The sequence below is a fragment of the Ochotona curzoniae genome, unplaced genomic scaffold, assembly GCF_017591425.1.
Source record: "Ochotona curzoniae isolate NIBS_2020 unplaced genomic scaffold, NIBS_Ocur_1.0 contig_293, whole genome shotgun sequence".
NCBI lineage: Eukaryota > Metazoa > Chordata > Mammalia > Lagomorpha > Ochotonidae > Ochotona > Ochotona curzoniae.
Genome location: NW_024465655.1, coordinates 23,751 through 44,159, shown reverse-complemented (window position 1 = coordinate 44,159; position 20,409 = coordinate 23,751). Strand labels below are relative to the sequence as shown.

Below are 20,409 nucleotides of genomic sequence, written 5' to 3'. Positions count from 1 at the left end.
GACTCAGTGGGACTCTCAGGGGCTAAGGCCTGGGTGTCTCTGCTCTGTCGACAGCCCTGAGAACACAGCATGAGCAGGTGTGGATAACTTTAAGACCCAAGAGAAGTCACAGCAGTTCCAAGGAGAGTTCTTCCACCCAGCAGCTCGGCTGGCTCAGCGGTGACAATTGTCCCTGCAGCTGCTGGGAAGAAAGCGGGGGGCGCAATGTGGGGGTTGTGGGGCAGCAGGAGGAAGGAGAACCTGGCTCTTGTAGGAAGAGCCGAGACCCCTGTGCCTTGCAGCTTCCCCTAAAAATGCTCCAACTGCCCAGTCTCTGACCCAGGCAGCTGAAGCCAAATGAGACAGACCAGGCAGGGGTGTAAATATTGCCCACGTCCATGTTGGAGAAAGGATGCAACTTCTGCGGAGCTGGCTCCACGCGCACCTGCAGCCACTAGCTGAGAACATCTTGCATAGCTCACCCTCCTGTCTTACCTCTGGCATTTCTGATAATATCATAAAGGCGATTTTGAAATATACAGCTACTACTCTTGACTGCCTGGGAAAAAAAAATCTAATGTTCACAAATCCAACTACAGTTATTGCTAAGGTAGCACATTAAGCACCATGGTCCCGTGACTAGAAACTGTCCACGTACTGCGTGTTAGTTAGGGTCATGGGATTTTGGAAAGCACCCTGGATGGGGGAAGGCGGGGGGATCCCTAGCAATGCACAGTTTGTTATAGTGCGGTGCCTACCCAAACCTCGGGGAGGGTGCCTGCACAATTAGTAGGGTCCCAGCTCCCCAGTGCATTGTTAAAGTCGTCCACTTAGATCCCTAAAAGCACTGTTTGTTTTTCTATCTTCCTCTCCAGTAGTTCTTTCAAGCTCTCATCTCGGTGCTTGAAGTACAAGTACTCAGAGAAAGAGGAGCCACGCTGGGGGCTGGGGAACGCACACAGGCGGAGACTGTGTGCCGGGTGCTGAGCCCCGGGCAGCACCTTGCTGTTGGCCTCTGCTTCCTTCTGGGGCTCGTCCGCCGCGTCTGCCTCGTCCACCTCCCCTGGAACCTCCGGGGCCAGCTCAGCCTCTGCCTGCGGATCGTGGGTGGCGCTGCGTGCCGGGCTCGGGGGTTCCAGGCTTGGGCTGGGAGACTCCACCTCGTAGCCCGGGTCATTGTCTTCGTCCTCGTGGCAGGGGCTGACCCGCGCGCTGTCCCGGTCCGCTTGGAAGGTGAGATCCTTGGCTTCGCGCTTCTGAGAGAGGTCGAAGGGCTCTTCCTGCTCCAGACCCCGCAGGACGCCTGCTGTCTGCGCCAGGGCGATCCGCCCCCTTCCCAAACCTGCCAGAGCAGATAGAGGCAGAAGTGAGGCGTGAGATGGAGCAGGGTCAAGCCGCTGCAAGCAATGCCCGCATCCCGCATGGGCACCACTTACTATGCAACTCCCTGCTGAGGTGCCTGGGCAAAGCAGCAGGGATTGAGCCAAGTGCTTGGTCCCTGTCCCATTTAGGGAGCAAACCAGTTCGTGGAAGATCTCTCCCCATCTGTTCCCCCTTTCCTCTATAACTTTGCTTTACTAAAATAAAATAAAATAAATCTTAAAAAAAAAAACCCACCCAACAACATAATTCCCAGTAAGATGTGGGCATGTGGGGCTTGTCACTGAGAGCATCCATATGGCTTTGAGATGAACTTGGCAACATGGAACAGAAGCTTCAGGCCTAAGGTTTGACTCAGCAAGGATGCTACCGAAAATGCGAACCTGGAACACAAGTAGACAGGAGTACACCATCCCTGCAAGTGTGCTCAGTGAGACTGTGTGATAGTGAGACTGAAAGCGATTTTTGTGTCTGGTTAAATAAACAATGGTACATCCACCCTGTGAACTATGGGTGGCTGATGTGGAATTCTAGGGACCATACGTTAAAAAGGCATTCTCTACATACTATAGGTTTTAAAAATGTATTTGTGATGCAATCCAGTTCTTTCTACTCATTTCCTCAAAATGTCGAGAACGTATGCCAAACCTCAGAACTGATGCGTTATGAAGCAGTTTGCATATTTTCTTTTCACTTTTCATGTATTTCGAATTTTTTCCCCCACAGGAGCATATTTTACAATAAAAGCAAATAGAGCGATAATCAAGGTGTTTTCATGTTGGAAAAAAACAGATTTCATACAGGGCTGAGAAGACCATCCTATGACCTTGACCCTGCGTCCCCCAAAGAGGACGTCCCGTGTCCTGTCTTGGGGGCTCAGACACAGGCCCCTCTAATGTGGCACCAACACTATAACTGCTGCAAGCTGATGAGGCAAGTTCAAGGGTTCCAAGCGGCCTTGCGACGTGTGAATGATGTCTGTGTTTCTGGGCTCAGCGTTGTTAGGCGCCTTTTCGGGCCTGAGTACCACAGGGAAGGGCAAAGCCATGGTGACCAGGTCAGGCTTTGTTTTTGTTTATGTTTTAATACTTTCTCTCCCCCTCCCCACCCCAATTTAGTTTCTTTTATTGGAAAGGAACAGATAGCAAGATCCTCCATCTACCAGTTCATTCCCTAAATACCCACAATAGCCTGGAATTTAATCTGGGTCTACCAGAAGGGTGGCAGAAATGGAAGTGTTTGATTCACCACCTGCTGGCTCCCAGCGTGTGCATCATCATGAGGCAGGTTGGAAGCAGTACCACATTTCTAATATGGAATGGGGTACCCAGCAGTGATCCTAACTGCTGCACCCGAGCCCACCCCCAGGTCAGGTTTTTACATGGAAGACTAACTGCCTTGTATACTCCCTACCCCAACAATCAAACTTTAGCTTCTGGAAGAATTCAGCCCATGGGATGCCGAGTTAAGTCACAGCCTGCAACATTGCCATCCCACATGGGTGCTGGTTTGAATCCCTGCTCTTCCTCTTCTGATTCAGCTCCCTGCTAATATATCTAGGAAGATAGAGAACGGTCCAAGTCCTTGGGATTCTGAACTCATGTGGGGGACCCAGGATAAGCTTCTGGCTCCTGGCTTTGACCTAGCTCATCCCAAATCATTGTAGGTATTTGGGGAGTGAACCAGTGGGTGGAAGATCTCTTTCTGTCGCTTCTCTATCTCTCTTGTTCTATGTCTCCCTCTCTCTAACTCTGCCTTGCAAACAAGCAAACAAACAAAATCCTGGCTGTATTCAGGCCATTATAGATTCAGCAGCTAATTCAGGGGAAAAAAAATTGTCAAGGCAAAAAAAAAAAAATCTCTTAAAAAAAGAAACAGATTATTTTAAGGTTTTGCCCAAACTCCAGCTGGATTTCATCACTTAGAAGTTACCATAATTCAGGGAGCTCCATGAGCTGTGCACCTGTCTTTCCAACTACCTCTCAGTGTGGGCAGGCATGAAGAACCCTAAACTTTCACGTAGGGTAGGAGCCCAGACTCTATCCACAAATTCTGAAGTCAGAATCTCACTTGATCTTGAAGAGTTTATAAGCACTTATAGGCCTTGGTCCTTTTATATGAACTGAGGATAGCATAATCTCTGGCGTGCATTTTAGGGGTGAGCAATAACATCCCTGACACGTCTGACTTCGGGCTTCAGTCCTACCAGTGATCCGACGTCAGTTACTGTGATTTTGCAAATGGTGTGGGAGACTGTCCTCTCTCCCTTCCACCTGGGCCTCATTCCTTTTGTCTCAGACATTCACACAGCTCACTGTGTTGGCCAGATGTGTATGTAGTTGCCTGTTCATGGAAAGGTTGCCTGAGAAGATGACTAAGGGGCAGTCCCAATGAATTTAGCACACCCAGAGCGTACACTCCTCACCACTAAGGGCTCTGGGGCTGCAGGGAACCAAGCAGGCCAGAGCTTTGCATTAGTTCTGTTAGAACTCAGAGCCAGGGATGTATTCTGCAGAGAGATTCCTCAGCTCATCTCAAGTTAAAAAAAAATAAATAAAAGGCCCAGCGTGGGGCAGAAAAAGCCTCCACTTCTATTGCTAACATAGTTTGCACATCTGTTGAGTATTCTTAAAGGTGAGAAAAATCACCAACCTAGTGAAGTGGATGTAATGAAGGCTGTATACTCAGAAAGGTCGAGTCCAGGTCTGGACTCCGCCACTCTTTATTTGAGTGGCTTGGGACATAAGAACCTCTTGGAGTCCTTCTTTGTGTAAACTACAGATAATAGAAATTCCTTTCGCACCTAATGCAGTGCCCAGAGCACAGAAACCAAACACAGGGCGGACTCGCAATGTCATGGCATTCCACTTGACTCCAGAATTCCTTCACTTGTGTCCCTCAGAGAGCAGCATTATGAACTTTGAGTGGCATAAGCTGCTCCTGCTGCCCTCTTGAGATCTTGAACATTGCACTTTCTTCCTGGACAAGAACAGTCTGCTCAAGAAGAAGTCTTGCGGTCATACCTTGCACAACCCCCACATGGTGCCCTGTGGGCTCGTCAATGAGGAGCTTCCTGGAAGGGTGGTTACCTTGAGAGTGAAGGCCCCGTTCCATGACTCCGTGCTTGACCTTCATGTGGCGGGTCAGGTTCCCCTTCAAGGTGAACTTGCTTGGGCAATATAGGCACTTGAAGGGCTTGCTGTCCGAGTGCAGGTGCATGTGGCCCATCAGGTTGTGCATGCGGTTGAATTCCTTCCCACACAGCTGTCAGAGCCAGAGATGGAGAAAGCACAGGTTATTCACATCAGTACCCATGGAGGATGGATGTGCCATGGCCCCTAGGGGCTTCTCCTGTGTTTGCTGTTAGCATTTTAAATCTTTTCCCAGGCAACAGAACCCATGAAATCCAGAAGGGCAGAGATGGAGCAGGTAAAGATGTATGACCCTTGTGTTCAGGGATCTTTAAACTTAATGTCAAATCACAAAAGTTGTAAATCTCTTTTTGGACACAACCTTTGGGAAAAGAAAGCAACTGGTCATAGAAGCACTTGGTCGAACTGTGTTTCACCTTGACATTAGGGATACATTATGCACTTGATATTTATGGTACATTTGTAGTATGGGAGGCATTGTCCTGAGTCTGCCATCGAACGCCTTATCGGATCCTCACATTAATCCCAAGAGCTGGAGGCTGTTATCATTTTATAAATGGGCACACTGAGGACTTAAATCACTTGGATTTAGCTGCACACTACTGGATGCTGCAGCTGGGGGTAACAAATTCAAACCATTTCACACCACAAGCTATAGGGCCAACTACTGTGCCAGACGGTGCCCTACGTTAAGAAGCCCTGTTCATGGTACTAAGCAGTATGTTTCAGTATGTTTCTGATCTTCTGACATGCTAACTGGGGGATGGATTTCAAAGTTAAAAAGGAACAAAAAGACACCTCAGAGAGGCATGTGGCTGTGCCTAGAAGTAGGAACTGGTTGGGAATATCATCTCAGAGGGGCAAAAAGCAGATGTGTTGTCATCAGCATCTTTTTAATCATTTCTCCCTGTTTCCTTCAACGTTCAGCAGGTGTCCCCAATTCCTTTGCAGGGACGAGTCCATGTGGAGGCAGACACAGGGACAGCTGTTTTGGGGGTGCTTGAAAGCAAGGTTCCAAAGGTTGCATTACAGCAGGGGCTGGAGAGCTCCTCGGCTTCCTTGCTATGAGAAAGGTACAAATGGATTTCATGTCTGTGTTTGACCTGGCGCACTCAGGGAGGGGCATTCTCTCCCCCCCTCCTGCCCCCTTAGAGGTCATTGTGCTGATGCAAAGAATAGCAGCTTTGGTTATAGGACTTGGGGTACAGGCTCCTCCAAGGCTTGCAGCCATCTTCCTGTCCCACTGAGCTATAGCCTCAAGGCCAACGTTGAGGATTTTGGATTGAGTTGTTATTCATGAGGCCAGCATTTGCTTCAGGTGGCCATGGGAGGAGAGCACTAAAGTGGCCTTGGGAGTACGAGCAGACCTTGCAGATGGTGTCTCTAGGAGATGAGCCTGCAGGTCGGCTGGGTGGCAAGAGGAAGTAGCCTGCAATTACACATTGGCCACAGGCTGAGCGACAGATGGACAATGAACGGCTGGTTCTGTATTTTTGAGTGATTCATCTTTGGGGATTTTAAGTACTTTTTTCCACTTGGCTTCCTTCCTAGTAAAAATGAATTTGGTGTCTGGTTGTTCTGAGCTCAGCATTTAGAGTAACTATACCCCATATTCATTTGACAATGGTGACTGACTCAGATGAGAAAAGGCTGAGGGAGTTAGCCTAATTCCACCTTCCTCGGGGCAAGTGAAGTGTGAACTGGATGCCTCTTTTATCCTGCAAAGATAATGTATTCATTGCTAACTTATTCTGTGGTTCAGGTCTACACACATGTAAACATTCTGTTTCTTGCTTTACTCACTACAACATGGTTGGACAAACAGCTTTGAGTGTACCGATTCTACAGAATCTTCCCCATGGGTTATTTCTAGAAAGAGTGCACCTCACTTGGGGTGCTGGAAGGATCCTGGCTAATGGAGTCCATGCACATGTTGCAGATGCTGATTCGGGGCAGGACTGCTGACAGCGCTTGCCTCAGATCTGTTTGCACAAGCAGATCTCAGCATCTATCGCAGCTCTGCCTGCCCCTTGCCCGCTAGGACCCCAGCAGAACAGAACATATAGTGGTAAGCACCTGCTGAGTGGCAACAGAAGAACTAGGAGCAGGAAGCAAAGTCCCTGTAGGCATACCATGATGGAGGAGCCACAAAGGGGACTGCCCTAGGCCAGGCATGAGTGGGTTCTCAAGGTTCCACAGTGCAGACAGAGGTCATTGGATGGAAGGGTTGCATGGCTCGTGCACTCAGCTACCACACTGACAGCACCTCCTCTCTGGTTACGATGACGTATCGATAGCTGGACTAGTCAGAGAGAGCTCTGCAAGGGAAGTCTGGGCAGAGGGCCTTTGGTCTTCACTTGGCTGCATGGATAAAGTCTTCTCATCACATATTTGTAGATACTTCGCTCCATCTTACAGAATAGGCAACTGTGGTGACAATGACTAACTGCCTATTATTGCCCTACCTGCTGGAACTCGGGTCCATGTATGCCTGGCAAGTCACCTGGCCCAGGTCCCATCCATCATCTGCCACCACCACCTCCATACACAGAGGCATGTGCTCAAATCGTGTCCCAAAGGAGTCTCCGGTAGAAAGGCTTGCCTTCCGGTTCTTTGTAGCCAAGCTCTGTATTGAGCACGAGGGCTGCATCATATTCTACTGAATACCTAAGTGTCTGGCTAGGGGAATAGCAAACAAGCCATGAAAATATCATTCATTGTGCAAAATTCTATTTCCTTGGTGAGCCTTCCTCTTTCATTAATCAAACAAGAAAGCATTAGCTTACAAACGAAAACCCGTGGTGGCAGAAGGATGGGGCCATTAAATGGAGCTTGGAATCTGAAGCAGCTGGTTCCATCCCCATTCTGGTGGTAGACACCTGGCTTCCCCCACCAGCTTCCACAGAGCCCAGTCTCCCTATGCAGAATGCATGTCAGCATCATCGTTCTCAGAAGATCGCCTTTCATGACAACATACAGGGGTACAGGTAATTCCAAGCCTGTGGGAGCCAGAGCAAGTGCTCTCAGCCACACTGAAGAGCACTGAAGTGCCTGAAGAGGGGCCACAGCAAGCAGATGGGGGTCAGTTGATGGCAGCACCCCTGAGTGGAGTTTGAGATGCGTTCTCCCAAAAGCATGACTGCAGGAGGGGAGGAGTGTTAGACTGGAGGTAGAAGGTCGGTTGGGAACACCAGCTGTGCTCTAAGATGTTGAGAAGGCACCCATTGGAGTCAAGAGTTCCTTCATATCATGCCACACAGCTAGGTGCCCACTGAGGCAGGAAGTGCTGAATCATCTCCCACTACATCTGCAAAGACCAAATTGGGGTAGGATTGGTACAGGAAGACCCTGGGATGGTGAGGACACTGAATTTCCCTGGCAGGTGGTCACACCAATTGTGTTCCCGGTCTGTAATCTCAGTCTCTCTAAGGGACACCCTCGGAGTGTCTCCAAGGCTAGATCTATCTACTGCTAAGAGAGAGGCAAACCTCCGCATTGAATAAAAAAGAGCAGCAAGTATTTCCAACTGCCCTTGAGAAGGGTGTCATAGGACCTGTTAGGCTTTGAGATGGTAGAGAAGGAGACAAAACACAGAGAGACCAAGTTCAGACGCCATTTTCTGTTCCCTAAACCATCCTTCATAATGGCAGTTTCTCAGGAAGGCTGGTGTGGGAGGATCCAATGAGAGATTTTGTAGAAAAGGCTTGGCAAATAGTAAACACTTCACAAACCCGAGTTCTTATGTCTTCCATTATTCTGTGTGCAGTAGGTTCATTCTCATTCCTGGAACAGATGCCTGAAGATGAGACTGCTTGCTATCCTCCTAAATCAAATTGTTTGGATGGAGCATTCGAGAAAGAAGCCAATGAGGAATTGTCTGAGTAAATGCTTGCAGGGTTACCTGAGGCCCAACAGAATGGCAACCCTGCACTGCAGGTGGGAAGGGAAGCTCCATTCTAGCTTGCAGACCTGGAGAAGGTGCACAGCTGGCTTCCTGCACAGTTTGCCCTTGAAGCAGCTGCAGGCTGCTCTGTTGGGCCCCAGGCCTCCTGTTCTGGTTTCCCAACACCTTCTCATCCCTGGCACATGGCCTGAGGGCACCTCGGGCTCTTTCTGAGTTTGACAAACACTACCAGCCAGCCAGCAGCAGCAGCAGAATGAAGACAGCATTGGGTGAAGCCACGCAGCAGCAGCAGCAGCAGCCCCCGGTCTGGCCTCCAGTGGCCGATGGGAGCTTCAAAAGTGAGATGCCCTGGGAAGCCTGCGTTTTCCTCTCTTGCCAGGAAAGGTTAAAGAACTGCGCCCTGCAGCGCCAGAGGGCAGGCCGGCTCTGCTTGCCTTCCCTTGCATTCTCCCCTGCCCCCTTCCCTTCCCCTCTCATCATAAGAAGGGTGTTCCTTCCCTCCAAGCGAGAAAGAGGGAGGGAAGCAGAAAAGACTGTCAACTGTCCAAAAGGACCGTGAGAAAACAGGAAGCTCTGAAAAGTACAAGAGAAAGCAAGATGAAATCTATTTGCAGGCGGGCCCCTGGGGACAGGCGAAGCATTGTTCAGCAGGCAGCGTGCTCAGCTATATCCTTCCTTCTGCCCAGGGCTGCTTTGCTGCCAGAAGGCGCCTATCTGGTCACCGCCTTAACCCCCTCCATGCCAGCCCAGAAAGCCTGTCCCGCCACCCCGCCCCAGCTCCAGGACCCCTGCAAGGCTCCCCCATCTGGTCTCTGCCCTTTTGCAGTGTCAGGAGCTTGAGGGAGCAGAATGGGGGCAGGGGGCGGAGCCTGGGCTGGTCCCTCTGCCAACAACTATGCCCTTTGCTGCCCAGGAGGCTGCCGATGACCCCAATGATTCACAACTTAGGCAGCTCCCGGTTTCACCCATCTCCAAAGAGAGTTTGTCCCGGAAATTCTGGATGGCTGCTTTTCCTGGACAGGTTTCCCAAAGACGGCAGCTGGCTCTGGGCTGGGAGTGGCTGTGGCCCCTACCAGGAGAGCAGCCCTGCAGCCCTCTCTCGCATGCGCATTTGCACCCAGTCTGGGAAGCAGGTCTCTGGAACTCAGTGCAGGACTCTGGACAAACTCCAGCTGGCTCCGCATGGCGGAGTGTAGAAGCAGAGCCCCAAAGGCAGTCATTCATATATATATGTGCATGTGAGTGTGTGTAATATATATGTAAGAGAATGAAAGCTTTTCCTGCCCTCTAATTTCCCATCTTGCTGTTTCCAGCTAATCCCTAATCCTAGGGAGAGCGGGGCGCAGGGCCATGCTGCAACAGGAGGAAGGACTTAAGTGAAGCAGATTGCTTCACGACGAGACTCTCAAGCAATCAGAATCTGTTACTGAAACACTCTGCCTTGGTGGGAGTTTTTGGCTAAACAAGATATAGTGAGTTTTGGGGGTTGTGGCTGACTCTTCTTTCCAGGACTGTCATTCAGAGTAACTCTTCCCTGTTACCACGGTAAAGGTCAAGTTCGGTTGTGTGGGGGCTGTTCTCCACCATCGTCTTGCCAGGCAGCCAGGAGCCGCGTGTCTTGGATGACTGTGACCACGCAGCAGCCAGGATATGATTTCCATCCCTCTCCTAACAGCTACTCCCAAAGCGGGGATCCTATTCCCAAGATCCAGCGCAACAAGGAGGCAGAGCAGGGTCCATACGAGTGTCCTGAGGGTCCACACCCCAGGGGGCTCAGGAAGCAGTCAACAAACACAGGGGCTTTGTTCTGTACAATCTGTAGAGCCAGGCAGGCTCAGGAGGAATGGTGGCAGATGGCATAGAAAGACAGAGTGACACTTCACAGGGGGATGGGAACAGGGTTAGGAAGAACAGGGCATTGTGCTTCTGGAACCTTCCAAAAGACAAAAGCCTGAATCACCATGGCTGACACCTATTCCTGTCTCAGAAATGGCTGAGAATGGAGAAGGGCTGCCCAACCAAAAAAAAAAAAAAAAAAAAAAAACAACAATGTCCTAAATTTAGTGGCTGACTCTTTTTGTCTAAGAATATGTAATACTCACTAGGTGATGTGCTAATCCCAGTGTGGTCTCCTGAGAGTATGCACTCACCCAACAGGAAGAAGTAGCTTTCGCGACTGACCAGTCCAATACTGATGCCAGACCCATTCTCTCCTGTTAGTGTAACCCATGCATCATTCCATGATAGAATCTGGTGGTGTGGCTCAAGCTTTCAGGACCTGATTAACCCTTCAGCTGGAGTTTCTGAAGTGTATGTGGTGCCTCATCATGGTGGTGGAAGAGGAGGGGGCCACGTTCAAGAAGGTAGGCCTTAAACATCCTGTTAAGCTGGTACACAGCATCACAAGGCTCGCTGGCTCTGTGCTGGGCAAGCTTCTGAGTACTGGTCCCAGAGAAGATCCTCCTGGTGCAGGCGATCTTCCCTGCCTCGGAGGGCAAGAGGCAAAACTGATCCTGTGGTCCCAACTCCTATACTACCTGTGTTGGCTCCAGCACCTGACACATCCCTCCATTTCAGGGTCACTTTTTCTTAACTTGTTTATACTCTTGACATGCAGGACCCTGAAATGGATGAAGTTGGGGAGGAAGATAACTAGACCAAACAAGTGTGGACTTTTAAGGATCATGATTATGCTAATGCCCCCTTCCTAAGTAGATAACTCTATGGTTCATCTTTGGACCCTGGGCAGAGACCACGCTAAATGTGAAGCCCTTGGGGATTCGGAGCCAATGGGGGAGAAAATCAAAGAGGTGTCTCTAGAGAGAGGAGGGGTGATGTGTGGATTCCGTAAGTTCATGCCTCTAGGGTGGAGTCCTGGGTGTGCGGCACAGGACCCTGCTCAGAAGAGCCCTGACTTTAGCTTAAGGCTCTGATTTCTTTGCCTTGTACTGACCTTCAGACAAGAAACCTTGCATGGACACATCTCTACGTTGCACTGGATCCTAAACATGATGGAGTTCATCCTGCACGCCCCTTCCTCACCCCTCTAGCTTCACTGACTCTACATGAACATAAATTGACTTTCAAACCACTGGAAACTTGAAGAAAAGGAAGGGAAACAGAAGTGGGTGGCAGGAAAAGGGCTGTAGGGAGAAGCCTCCTTGTCCCTCCTCCAGACAATGCCCACGCAGGTCGAGGGAAGCTCTGGTGTGTGACCCCTCACCTCGGCCAGGAGGTGCCAGCACAGGAAAGAAGGCAGCTTCATGGGGGGTTCCTTTACGCTAGGCTGGACACGGGGAGCTCTGTGCAGCCCGTGTCTGAGCATGGCAATGCTCATGCTGACTCTATTCACGACCAGGATGGCACTTCCAGGACGTTCCTTGAATCTGGTGGCCAATTGGGAGCCAGAGGCCACCTCCCACCACCCATGTTGGAAGTGGAGAAAGGAAACACTAATGGGGCTGGATGGGGCTGGCCTGGGGACACTAGTGTCTGTCAGTGTCTCTTGAGTGTCTGAGTGACACAGTACTTCTGCTCTCAGAGAACGTGCGTTTTCCAAGTTGCTGAAATGAATATCCAACCCGGTCCATCCAATGCTGACTTCTAACAAAGATGCTGAAGGGTAAACACAGAGCCCCCGATATCCCCAAGCTCACTGGCAACCCTCAGTCTGATAGAGCACTACTGAGGTTCCCCAGGACCCAGTTATCTGTCCCGGAAGGTCGCCCCTCAAATGATTCCCTCAGTCCAAAAGTCAGGAGAGGGGTGTTCTAAAAGTTTCCTGACTCCTTTGTTCTACTCTGTGCCTTGGAGAGGAAGAAGGTGGTAGCTGGTATCCCTGTGGGCCATGGCATGTTTATGCCTTCTCAACCTCACTCCCCAGGTTTGTCTTCCACCCCTCCTGCCTGCCTGTACCCCAGGGCACTGGAGGTAGAAGCAAAAAGACCACCCCAGAGTCCATGGAAACCTCAGTGGGCTGGAAAGAGGGATGGAGTGGCAGGTGGTACTTGAAGCTGGCCATCAACCCACTCTGAGTCTCAGGAGCTCCACGAATGTGATGGAGTTGGAGTTCCCCGGGAAGCCTTGGCAGGCATTGGCAGAGCCCTTCCAGTGCCCCCTGCTTCCCTCCTCCCAGGACCCTCTGCCTACCTTGCACTTGAACGGCTTCACATCTGAGTGGACAATCATGTGTGCTTTGAGGGTCTGCTTCTGCACGAAGCTCTTGTAGCAGAGGTGGCACTGGTAGGCACGGATGTTGGTGTGTATCAGCACGTGTCTCTTCATGTTGGCCAGCAGCGTGAACTCCCGCCCGCAGATTCCACACTTGTGTTCCTTCACGCCCTGCAGGGAGGCAAGATCCCAAAGAGTGGTGGCTGGCCGGCCATGCAGCCTTGGGGCTACCACACCTCGCAGTCATCTCCCTGTCAGGTGAGCCCATGTGGAGCTGATGTAGAAGGGACTGCCAAAGGAAGTAGCTCTCATGTTGTGGGATCACTATTTCCTTTTTAATTTAAAGTTAGAGTTACAGAGAGAAGGAGAGATGGAGAGAGAGAGAGAGAGAGAGAGAGAGAGAGAGAGAGAGAGAGAATCTTCCTTCCTTGGTTCACTTCCCAAATGGCTGCAATAGCCAATGCCAGGAGATGAGAGCTTCATCTGGTCTCCCACGTGGGTAGCAGGGGCCCACACATCCAGGCCATTTTTTGATGCATTTCCCAGGCCATTGGCAAGAGATTTGGAATGGAAGTAGAGCAGCTGGAACTAGAACCAGTCCCTACACGAGATGCCTGTGATCTATGGCTTTACCCACTATGCCACGATGCCAGTCCCTGAAAACTATTGTCATAAAGAGTGCTGATTTCATAATCATTCATTTCTGCTGCCAGCCATCAACTATCCGGACTGCAGCAGAAAAAGGCAGCTCTCACTGTTTTGTTCCTGCTGCTGTTGGGGTTAATTCAACAGTACCAGTTTTGGGGGATTAATAGGATTTGGATAAGAGCATTCTGGAATGATAGGCGAAATGAGTCTATAATCCAGCTTTCATGGTCATGAAAAAAAAATTAAGTCTTCTAAGCTGATGTTATCGTTTCCCATCTGAGAGCCAGCATCCTCCTGATTTCTCCTTAGTGGACTTGAAAATCCCCAGAAGGAAAACTCACACTGCACTTCAATCAATTCCCACTTGGTAATCACCCTCTCCACTTAGTCTGTAAGGTTCTCTCAGGTCAAAATGAGCTGTGTGGGATAGGGAGCTGGAGCCAAATGCTTTGTGCACAGGAATACAGGAATGTTGCAGGGATGGATTTATGAATGAGCAAACAGAGCAAGAGATTGCTCCAGCATTCTTGCTCGTGATGGAGAAATGCTTGCACACTGCAGCTACTGTGACTCTTCCGGCTTGGGTAGAACAAGAGCTCATTGAGCCTAGCCATCATTGCTTCCATGAAAGTCTCTTTGCAAGAGGCCTTGTCCCAGAGCAACTTAGGGGAAGGAAAAGTTGGAGAACCATGGCACTGAAGTGAAGGTTATTAGAAGACTAGAACAAGTCACCTAGTTAACATGGCAAAATCCATCTGGCCTGGGCTCCTTGGTGGCCTGTGGAGGAAAGGATTCCAAATTCCAAATTCAGTTCCTTCTCTTTCACTCTCTCCCTCTCTTTTTCTCTCTCCCCAACCTCCCTCTCTGTCTCAGCAGAAAAGTGTTTCCATTTGCTGGTTCAGTCCTCACGTGTCTGGAACTAAGTTGAGTTAAAGCCAGTGAGAAGGGGCCTCAATCTGGTTCTTCCTCTTGGTGCTAGGAACCCAACTACTTGAGCCATTATTGCCTGCAGCTTTTCAGGGTCTACATTAGCAAGAAGCTATAAATGGGGGGCCAAAACCAGTGGCTCAAATCTACCCACTCCAATACAGGTTACAATGTACCAACCAGCAACATAAGTGGTAAGCCAGACTCATGTCCTTCAAGCTCAATTCTCTCTCTCTCTCTCTCTCTCTCTCTCTCTCTCTCTCTTTCTGGATTTATTTCTTGTCCAAATAGCCAGAACATCTAAGGCCGTGTTAAGCTGATGCCAGGAGATCAGGAGACAGGAATGCCATCTTGGTCTCCTGCATGGGTGGCAAGCACTTGGGATGTCTTCTAAGGCATTCCCAGGCACACGAGCAGGAAGCTGGATTAGAAGCAGGGCTGCTAGTGCTCTAACTACTGCACCACAGTGCTGGCCACCTCAAGCTCAGTTCTGGACCACCCACACTTTCAGTTCTTTAATTTGGAGCACACCAAGAAAGTACCGCTCCTCATTTACTGGCTGCTAAACTTTTGATAACTCCAGCGTCCTTTCCTAGTGAAAATTTCTCTTCTTAAGATGAAGGGCTGGGTGGTGCAAACTCTGGGATTCTTTCCAGCTCAAAGTCTCTAGTCTAGAGGGCTGCAGGCAAGGATGGATTTATACTAATAAACAGATCACCGACTCAGCTTCCTTTACAAATTAGAGTACTCTCCTTGAGAAGATGAATTTTTAAAATGTGTTGCATATTAAAGCAGCGAGTGAGAAATGATGAAATCAGTGAATGAGAAGTAGTTTCTTCATGAATTTCAAAATGTACTTGAGTATCTTTCCTCACTCAAGATTTTTTGGGGGGCTTAGTTGTTCTGGGATCAAGGAGAAAACTCAACCTTCCAATGTTTTTGTCTAAAGGGAATCTTTGTGTCAAGCGAGTCACACACAGGCTGACCCAGTAGGGAAAACACTAGGAGCTTGGATGCTATTTGGGGCAACAAAGGAAGGTACTGGGGTCTGGTAAGATGAGCAACACAGTGTGAGCGCTTAGGCCGAGGGTGGGGTAGAGGATGACAAGGCACAAGCCGGCCTTTGCCAGTGGAGTGTTGGAGACTCAGGTGCTGGCGTCAGACCCCTGAGAAATCTCCACGGGCCTCGGTGTCTTCGTCCACTAATGGTGAGTGGCTCTTAGGGTTTGCTGAGAGTCAGTGAGCATCGAAAACACCCACCACTCCCTCAACGAACATGCCCACTGCTCACTTCACATGAATTTTTTTTTTTTAAATCCGGGTTATCAGTCCCATTTTGGCTTCTTTTTCTAGAACCTTCCAGAGTCTGCATGTTGTAAGATGTAGCTTGTGGGTCTGGTGTGATGAGTCAGTGGCTAAATCTCTGCCTTGCAGGCAACGGGATCCTGTATAAGCGCCAGTTTGTGTCCCAGCTGCTCCACCGCCCTTGCTTGTGGCCTGGGAAAGCAGTAGAGGATGGCCCAATTCCTTGGGACCCTGCACCCACATGGGAGGCCTGGAAGAAGTTCCTGGCTCCTTGCTTCAAACCAGCTCCAGAAGATCTTCCTCTCTGTCTCTCCTCCTCTCTGTATATCTGACTTCCCAACAAAAATAAATAGCTCTTTAAAATCTTTAAAAGAAAGATAAGATGAACCTTGTATTGCTTTTTCTTCTCTGCAGGAGCCTTTGGATCAGCAATAGGCTCCTGTGTGGCTGAGGTTCAGTCTAGTACCCTTGCTGGTGGTTCCTGCATGCTCCCTGATGGCATCAACAGGTGCCTTTGGTAGAGCAGGAGCTGTTTATGTTGAGCCCACAAAGCAGCCACCCACTTCATCTCTAAGGCAGAGCTAGAAAACGCCCCATGTTTTGTCCTAACTTAACAAATGAAACCTGCTACGGCAGAGCAGAAACATTATCTTGGCCAGGAAAAGTCCTCTGCTGACCTTTCAGAATTAAAGAATGTTTTAGAAACCCTGGCTTGCAAGAAAGGCCTTCCTGCCAAGACAACCACTTGAGGCCAAGGATATGAGACTAACCAGTCAGTGGGGGCAAAACTTCCCCCTTGGAAGCTCACAGTAAACTCCAGGCAGCTTAGCTGGGGTAAGATGTCAAGGATAAACTTCGAGGAACCTGGTTTTAACCACGGGGCAATGACTTCAGAGCTTTGGCTACAAGCTATGATGAATTTAGATGCTTGGGGCATGAGTCGAGGGCAGAGCAAACCAAGCCAAACGCTTGCTGCTTTCATATGCTTCTTGTAACACAGACCACCGGACAGGAGCCCAGTTAGGCAGGAACTCGACACCCTGGAAGCACAGGTCCCTCCTGGACCTGGCCAAGCTCTACTCCTGCACAGCTGCCTGCAGAAAGACCCCCTGTTGAAGGAGAACACAACTGCAAGGTGCCCACTGTTCCAGCACCAAGGGCTTAAGAGAATTCTCTAGAAGACTCCCAAGGGTATAATCCAGGCACAAAAGTGAGCCGAGATCCAATGCATGCTCCTGGATGAAGCTTCTGGAAAGAACATTCTAGGGATTCTTGGGGACTAGGAAGCAACAGCACAGGCAGCTGTTTCCTTCATCCTTCCTCAGGTCTTCTCGGAATGTCTGCATGCTTGTTTTGTTCCAGGCTGTCCTGGACTCCATGTCAAGCTGGGGAAAGGCTCTGTGTGACAGTCTAGCCTCCTCTTGTTTGCTTCTACTTACAGGTGAGGAAGTTTCTCAGGGCTCAGGTTATGCAGCCTGGCAGCAACAGAAACGACACCTGAGGGCCCTGGGGCCCAGAGCCCTTCTGCTGTTCTCTGTAGACGTTCCATTAGCTCCGCCCACCAAAGCCACGCCCTCCAGTGACCCCGCCCAGGCTGTGGGGAACCACGCCCTCGCTCAAGGTCCCGCCCCCGGCAGCCACGCCCCACCCACAGGGGCCACACTCTCACCCAAGTCCCAGCCTTCAAGAGCCACGCCCACAGGGGACCACACCCTTGCTCAAGGCCCCACCCAGGGTCCACGCCCCTCTCAAGCCCCGCCCCATGGAGCCACGCCCCTCTCAAGGCCCAGCCCCCAGGCTGCACCTTGCAGTCCCACAGGGGACCACACCCTCGATCAAGGCCACGCCCCAGGAGCCACGCCCAGTCGAGGCCACGCCCCCAGGAGCCACGCCCCTCTCAAGCCCCGCCCCCAGGCTGCACCTTGCAGTCCCACAGGCCTTACCTTGTGCGTGAGCGAGTGCTGCTTGAGGTGGTGCGGCTGCACGAACTCCATGCCGCACTCGGAGCAGATGTAGGGCCGGATGTCCTTGTGCTTCATCATGTGGTTCTGCAGCTGGCTCGGGTACTGGAAGGTCTTGTCGCACTCGGAACAGCTGTACTGGATGGGGCCGCGGTGCGTGGTGAGGTGGCGCTTCAGCTGGGCCAAGGTGGGGAAGTCGAGGCCGCACTCCACGCAGATGTTCTCGCGCCCGCTGGCGTGTTTGGCCTCGTGGGCCTTGAGCTCGCTGGGGTAGGCGAAGCCGCGGCCGCACACGCGGCAGTTGTGCGGCTTCACCTCGCTGTGCTGCATCATGTGGCGCTTGAGGTGGCTGGTCTGGGTGAAGGCCTTGTGGCACACCTGGCACTTGTGGGGCCGCGTGCCCTGGTGCGTGAGCATGTGCGTGTGCAGGTGGCTGAGCTGCTTGAAGAGCTTGCCGCAGCGGGTGCATGCGTGCGGCTTGATGCCGCTGTGGCCCAGGATGTGGGTCACCAGGTTGTACTTGGAGGTGTAGGACTTCTCGCAGGTGGGGCACTGCCAGCGCTTCTGCGCCCCACCCACGTCCACGTAGTAGCTCTCGTCCACTTGCACGTTCACGTCCACCCGCTCCACCTTCTGCTTGGTCTCTTCGCCCTCCGGGGGATCAGCCTTGCGTGGCCCCAGCGGCTCCGGGGACTGCTTGGGCAGGAAGGCGTGCCTGCCGAAGGGGAAAGGCGACGAGGAGGGCACGAAGAAGGGGAACATGAGGCCCGGGTGCACCTTGGGGTAGTAAGGGTAGGGTGCGGGCAGGAAGGCGGGAGGTGCGGGCTGGGGCCACACGGCGCTGGGCTTGATGGGTTCTTGTCTGACGGACTTGCCGCCCAGGTGCTCCAAGGTGCGGTAAAACTGGAAGCCCACGTTGCACAGGTCGATCATCTGGGAGTCGTACTTGGGGCGTGGGGGCTGCGGGAAGAGCAGCGGGAGGCTGGGAGGGCCTTGGCCTTGGCCCTCGTCCGAGCGCAGGGCCGCGGAGGCCTCCTGGGTAGGATGCGGGTAGGGCATCTTGGTGGGCATGCTCTTGCGTTTCCGAGACCCGCCTCCTTCGAAGACCTCGGGAAAGCCGTCCAGGTCCCCTGGAGAAGGCTCATACCGAAACTGGGAGAAGGGTCCCCGCAGCGCCTCGGGGAAGGGCGGGTGTTTCTCAGGAGTTTTCCCTGCAGAAACTGCTGCCTGCAGGCAGTGAGGAAAGGAGGGGGGCCTCTTGGTGCCCAGGTTGAAGTGCACGGCCTCGGCTTTGATGGTCTTCACTTCCTTCTGCATGCTTAGCGGCTTTCCCTTTGAAGAGAGAAAGAGACCTGTTAGGGTCTGGGCTCCTGGTCAGTGCCTGTTGAGGGCGAGCAGCACTTGCTTGGTCCCAACCCTGCTCTGGCCTAGCCCTGCTCAGGATTCCTCTCTACTGTCTCCTGGCACACCCAGTGACTGCGGTGGAGGGACAGGACAACAGGCCAGAGTTGAGCGAGGCTGAGGGCACAGGGCAGACACCTGAGAACCCGTCTGGCCGCTGTCCCATTTAAGGCTCAAGAAGCCAAGGTCCACAAACGGAATGGCAGGCTCAAGTCTCTGAGCTGCCGCTCAGGGCAGGAGCCAGAATTGACATACACGCCTGCTCTGCCTCCTGCCTGAGAGGCCGTTCTGTCTTTCAAGAAATGGTTTCCGTGGGTCTGCGGACTCATTGTCTACAGGAAAACGAGTTCTCACTGCGACTGCCTTCTCTCTTTTGTGGCCTGAGCGGACGACATGCCCTGCTGGACTCCCACCTGCTCGTCTTTGAGCATTCACTCTGGCCAGGTGTGCCGTTCGGATGCACTGAGCAGACAGGTGCACGCCGACAGCAAGCATTTGTGGGCCTCTCCATGTGACACAGTCACCCTGGCAACCTCTACATTCTAGTCTTCAGCCTGAAGCCAACTTCCGGGATGTGGGGGAGATTCCCAGATCTCAACCTCCAGGACGATACCTCTCTGGGGATTACCATGAATGACAATCTCTGGTGATGTTGCTACTGGTGCCATTGCGCGTGTGGGAAGGAGCCTGGGGTGAGGGGGCGGTGGCTGAGCCATAAGCCCAGTTTCAGGCTGATTCCACATTTCCAGTGAGGGTCTTTCCTACCCACGCCCTCTAAGTTCGAGTGGGATTGGGCCTGTTTGCTCATCAGAGGTATATGGAGTTACAGCAGGTGGTAGATCCCGCCCACGAATTTGTTGCAGCCCTAAAAATAAGTGGCTTTTAGGCACAGCTCAGTACATCCTATGGAATTGGAGGTAAAAATAGCCAATCTCTTCTATGTAATTTCATTTTCGCCACAGTTGGTTTTACAGCCCCTTTGGAGATAACTTCCTTTTTGAAAAATGGCTCCTGGGACAGTAAAAAAAAACCCATTCAAGCTATAAATGCCTTTGGCAAACAACAGCAGAGCCCATACAAAGCAAACTGATTCTCTCTGCTTTATGCTGATTTAATTAAAAAGGCAATCGTTCCTGATTTATATTGGAGGGCTAGTTTTGGGATATAATGAAAAAGTGACACATCAGAACACCGGCCAGAGCTTACTAACCTTTTTCTGTATTCCACTGTTAGGAAGGTACTTGAAGGAGCCTGGAATTGGGGCACAGTGGGTGAATGTGCCGCTGGTGCCACCAGCATCCCAAGTCAGGGTGCATGTTCAAGTCCCACTGCCCCACTGCCCGTTCAGGTCCCTACTAGCGTGTCTGGGAAAGTAGCAGCAGATGTCCGAAGGACTTGGCCTCTTGCTGTCCACAAGAGAGACTCAGATGAACTAACTTCCTAGCTCGTGGATTCAGCCTGACGCTGTTAGGGCTGATGCGGCCACTTGGGAAGTGAATCAGCAAACGGAAGGCCTCTCTTCTCTCTCTCTCTCTCTCTCTTTCTCTTCTTCTCTCCCTGTCTGTCATCATGCCTGTCCAAT

General features: G+C 51.4%; 1 protein-coding gene across 1 annotated transcript; it reads right to left on the bottom strand.

Moving 5' to 3' along the window:
- Window positions 1-343: 343 nt before the first annotated feature.
- Window positions 344-18,752, bottom strand: ZNF366 (zinc finger protein 366). The gene is made up of 4 exons (XM_040979045.1): window positions 17,409-18,752; window positions 12,565-12,756; window positions 4,449-4,623; window positions 344-1,321 (listed from the first exon to the last, which is right to left on the bottom strand). The coding sequence occupies exons 1-4, from the start codon at window positions 18,741-18,743 to the stop codon at window positions 810-812; spliced, it is 2,214 nt and encodes a 737-aa protein (XP_040834979.1). The 5' UTR covers window positions 18,744-18,752; the 3' UTR covers window positions 344-809.
- Window positions 18,753-20,409: the final 1,657 nt, after the last annotated feature.

Excerpts from the sequence above, each read along its gene's own strand:
- ZNF366 (XM_040979045.1), bottom strand. The coding sequence starts at position 18,743 with ATGCAGAAGGAAGTGAAGACCATCAAAGCCGAGGCCGTGCACTTCAAC. Across the intron at positions 12,757-17,408 it reads AGCACTCGCTCACGCACAAG|GGCGTGAAGGAACACAAGTG; the intron begins GTAAGGCCTGTG and ends GCCTCCCTGCAG. Across the intron at positions 4,624-12,564 it reads TGAAGCCGTTCAAGTGCAAG|CTGTGTGGGAAGGAATTCAA; the intron begins GTAGGCAGAGGG and ends TGGCTCTGACAG.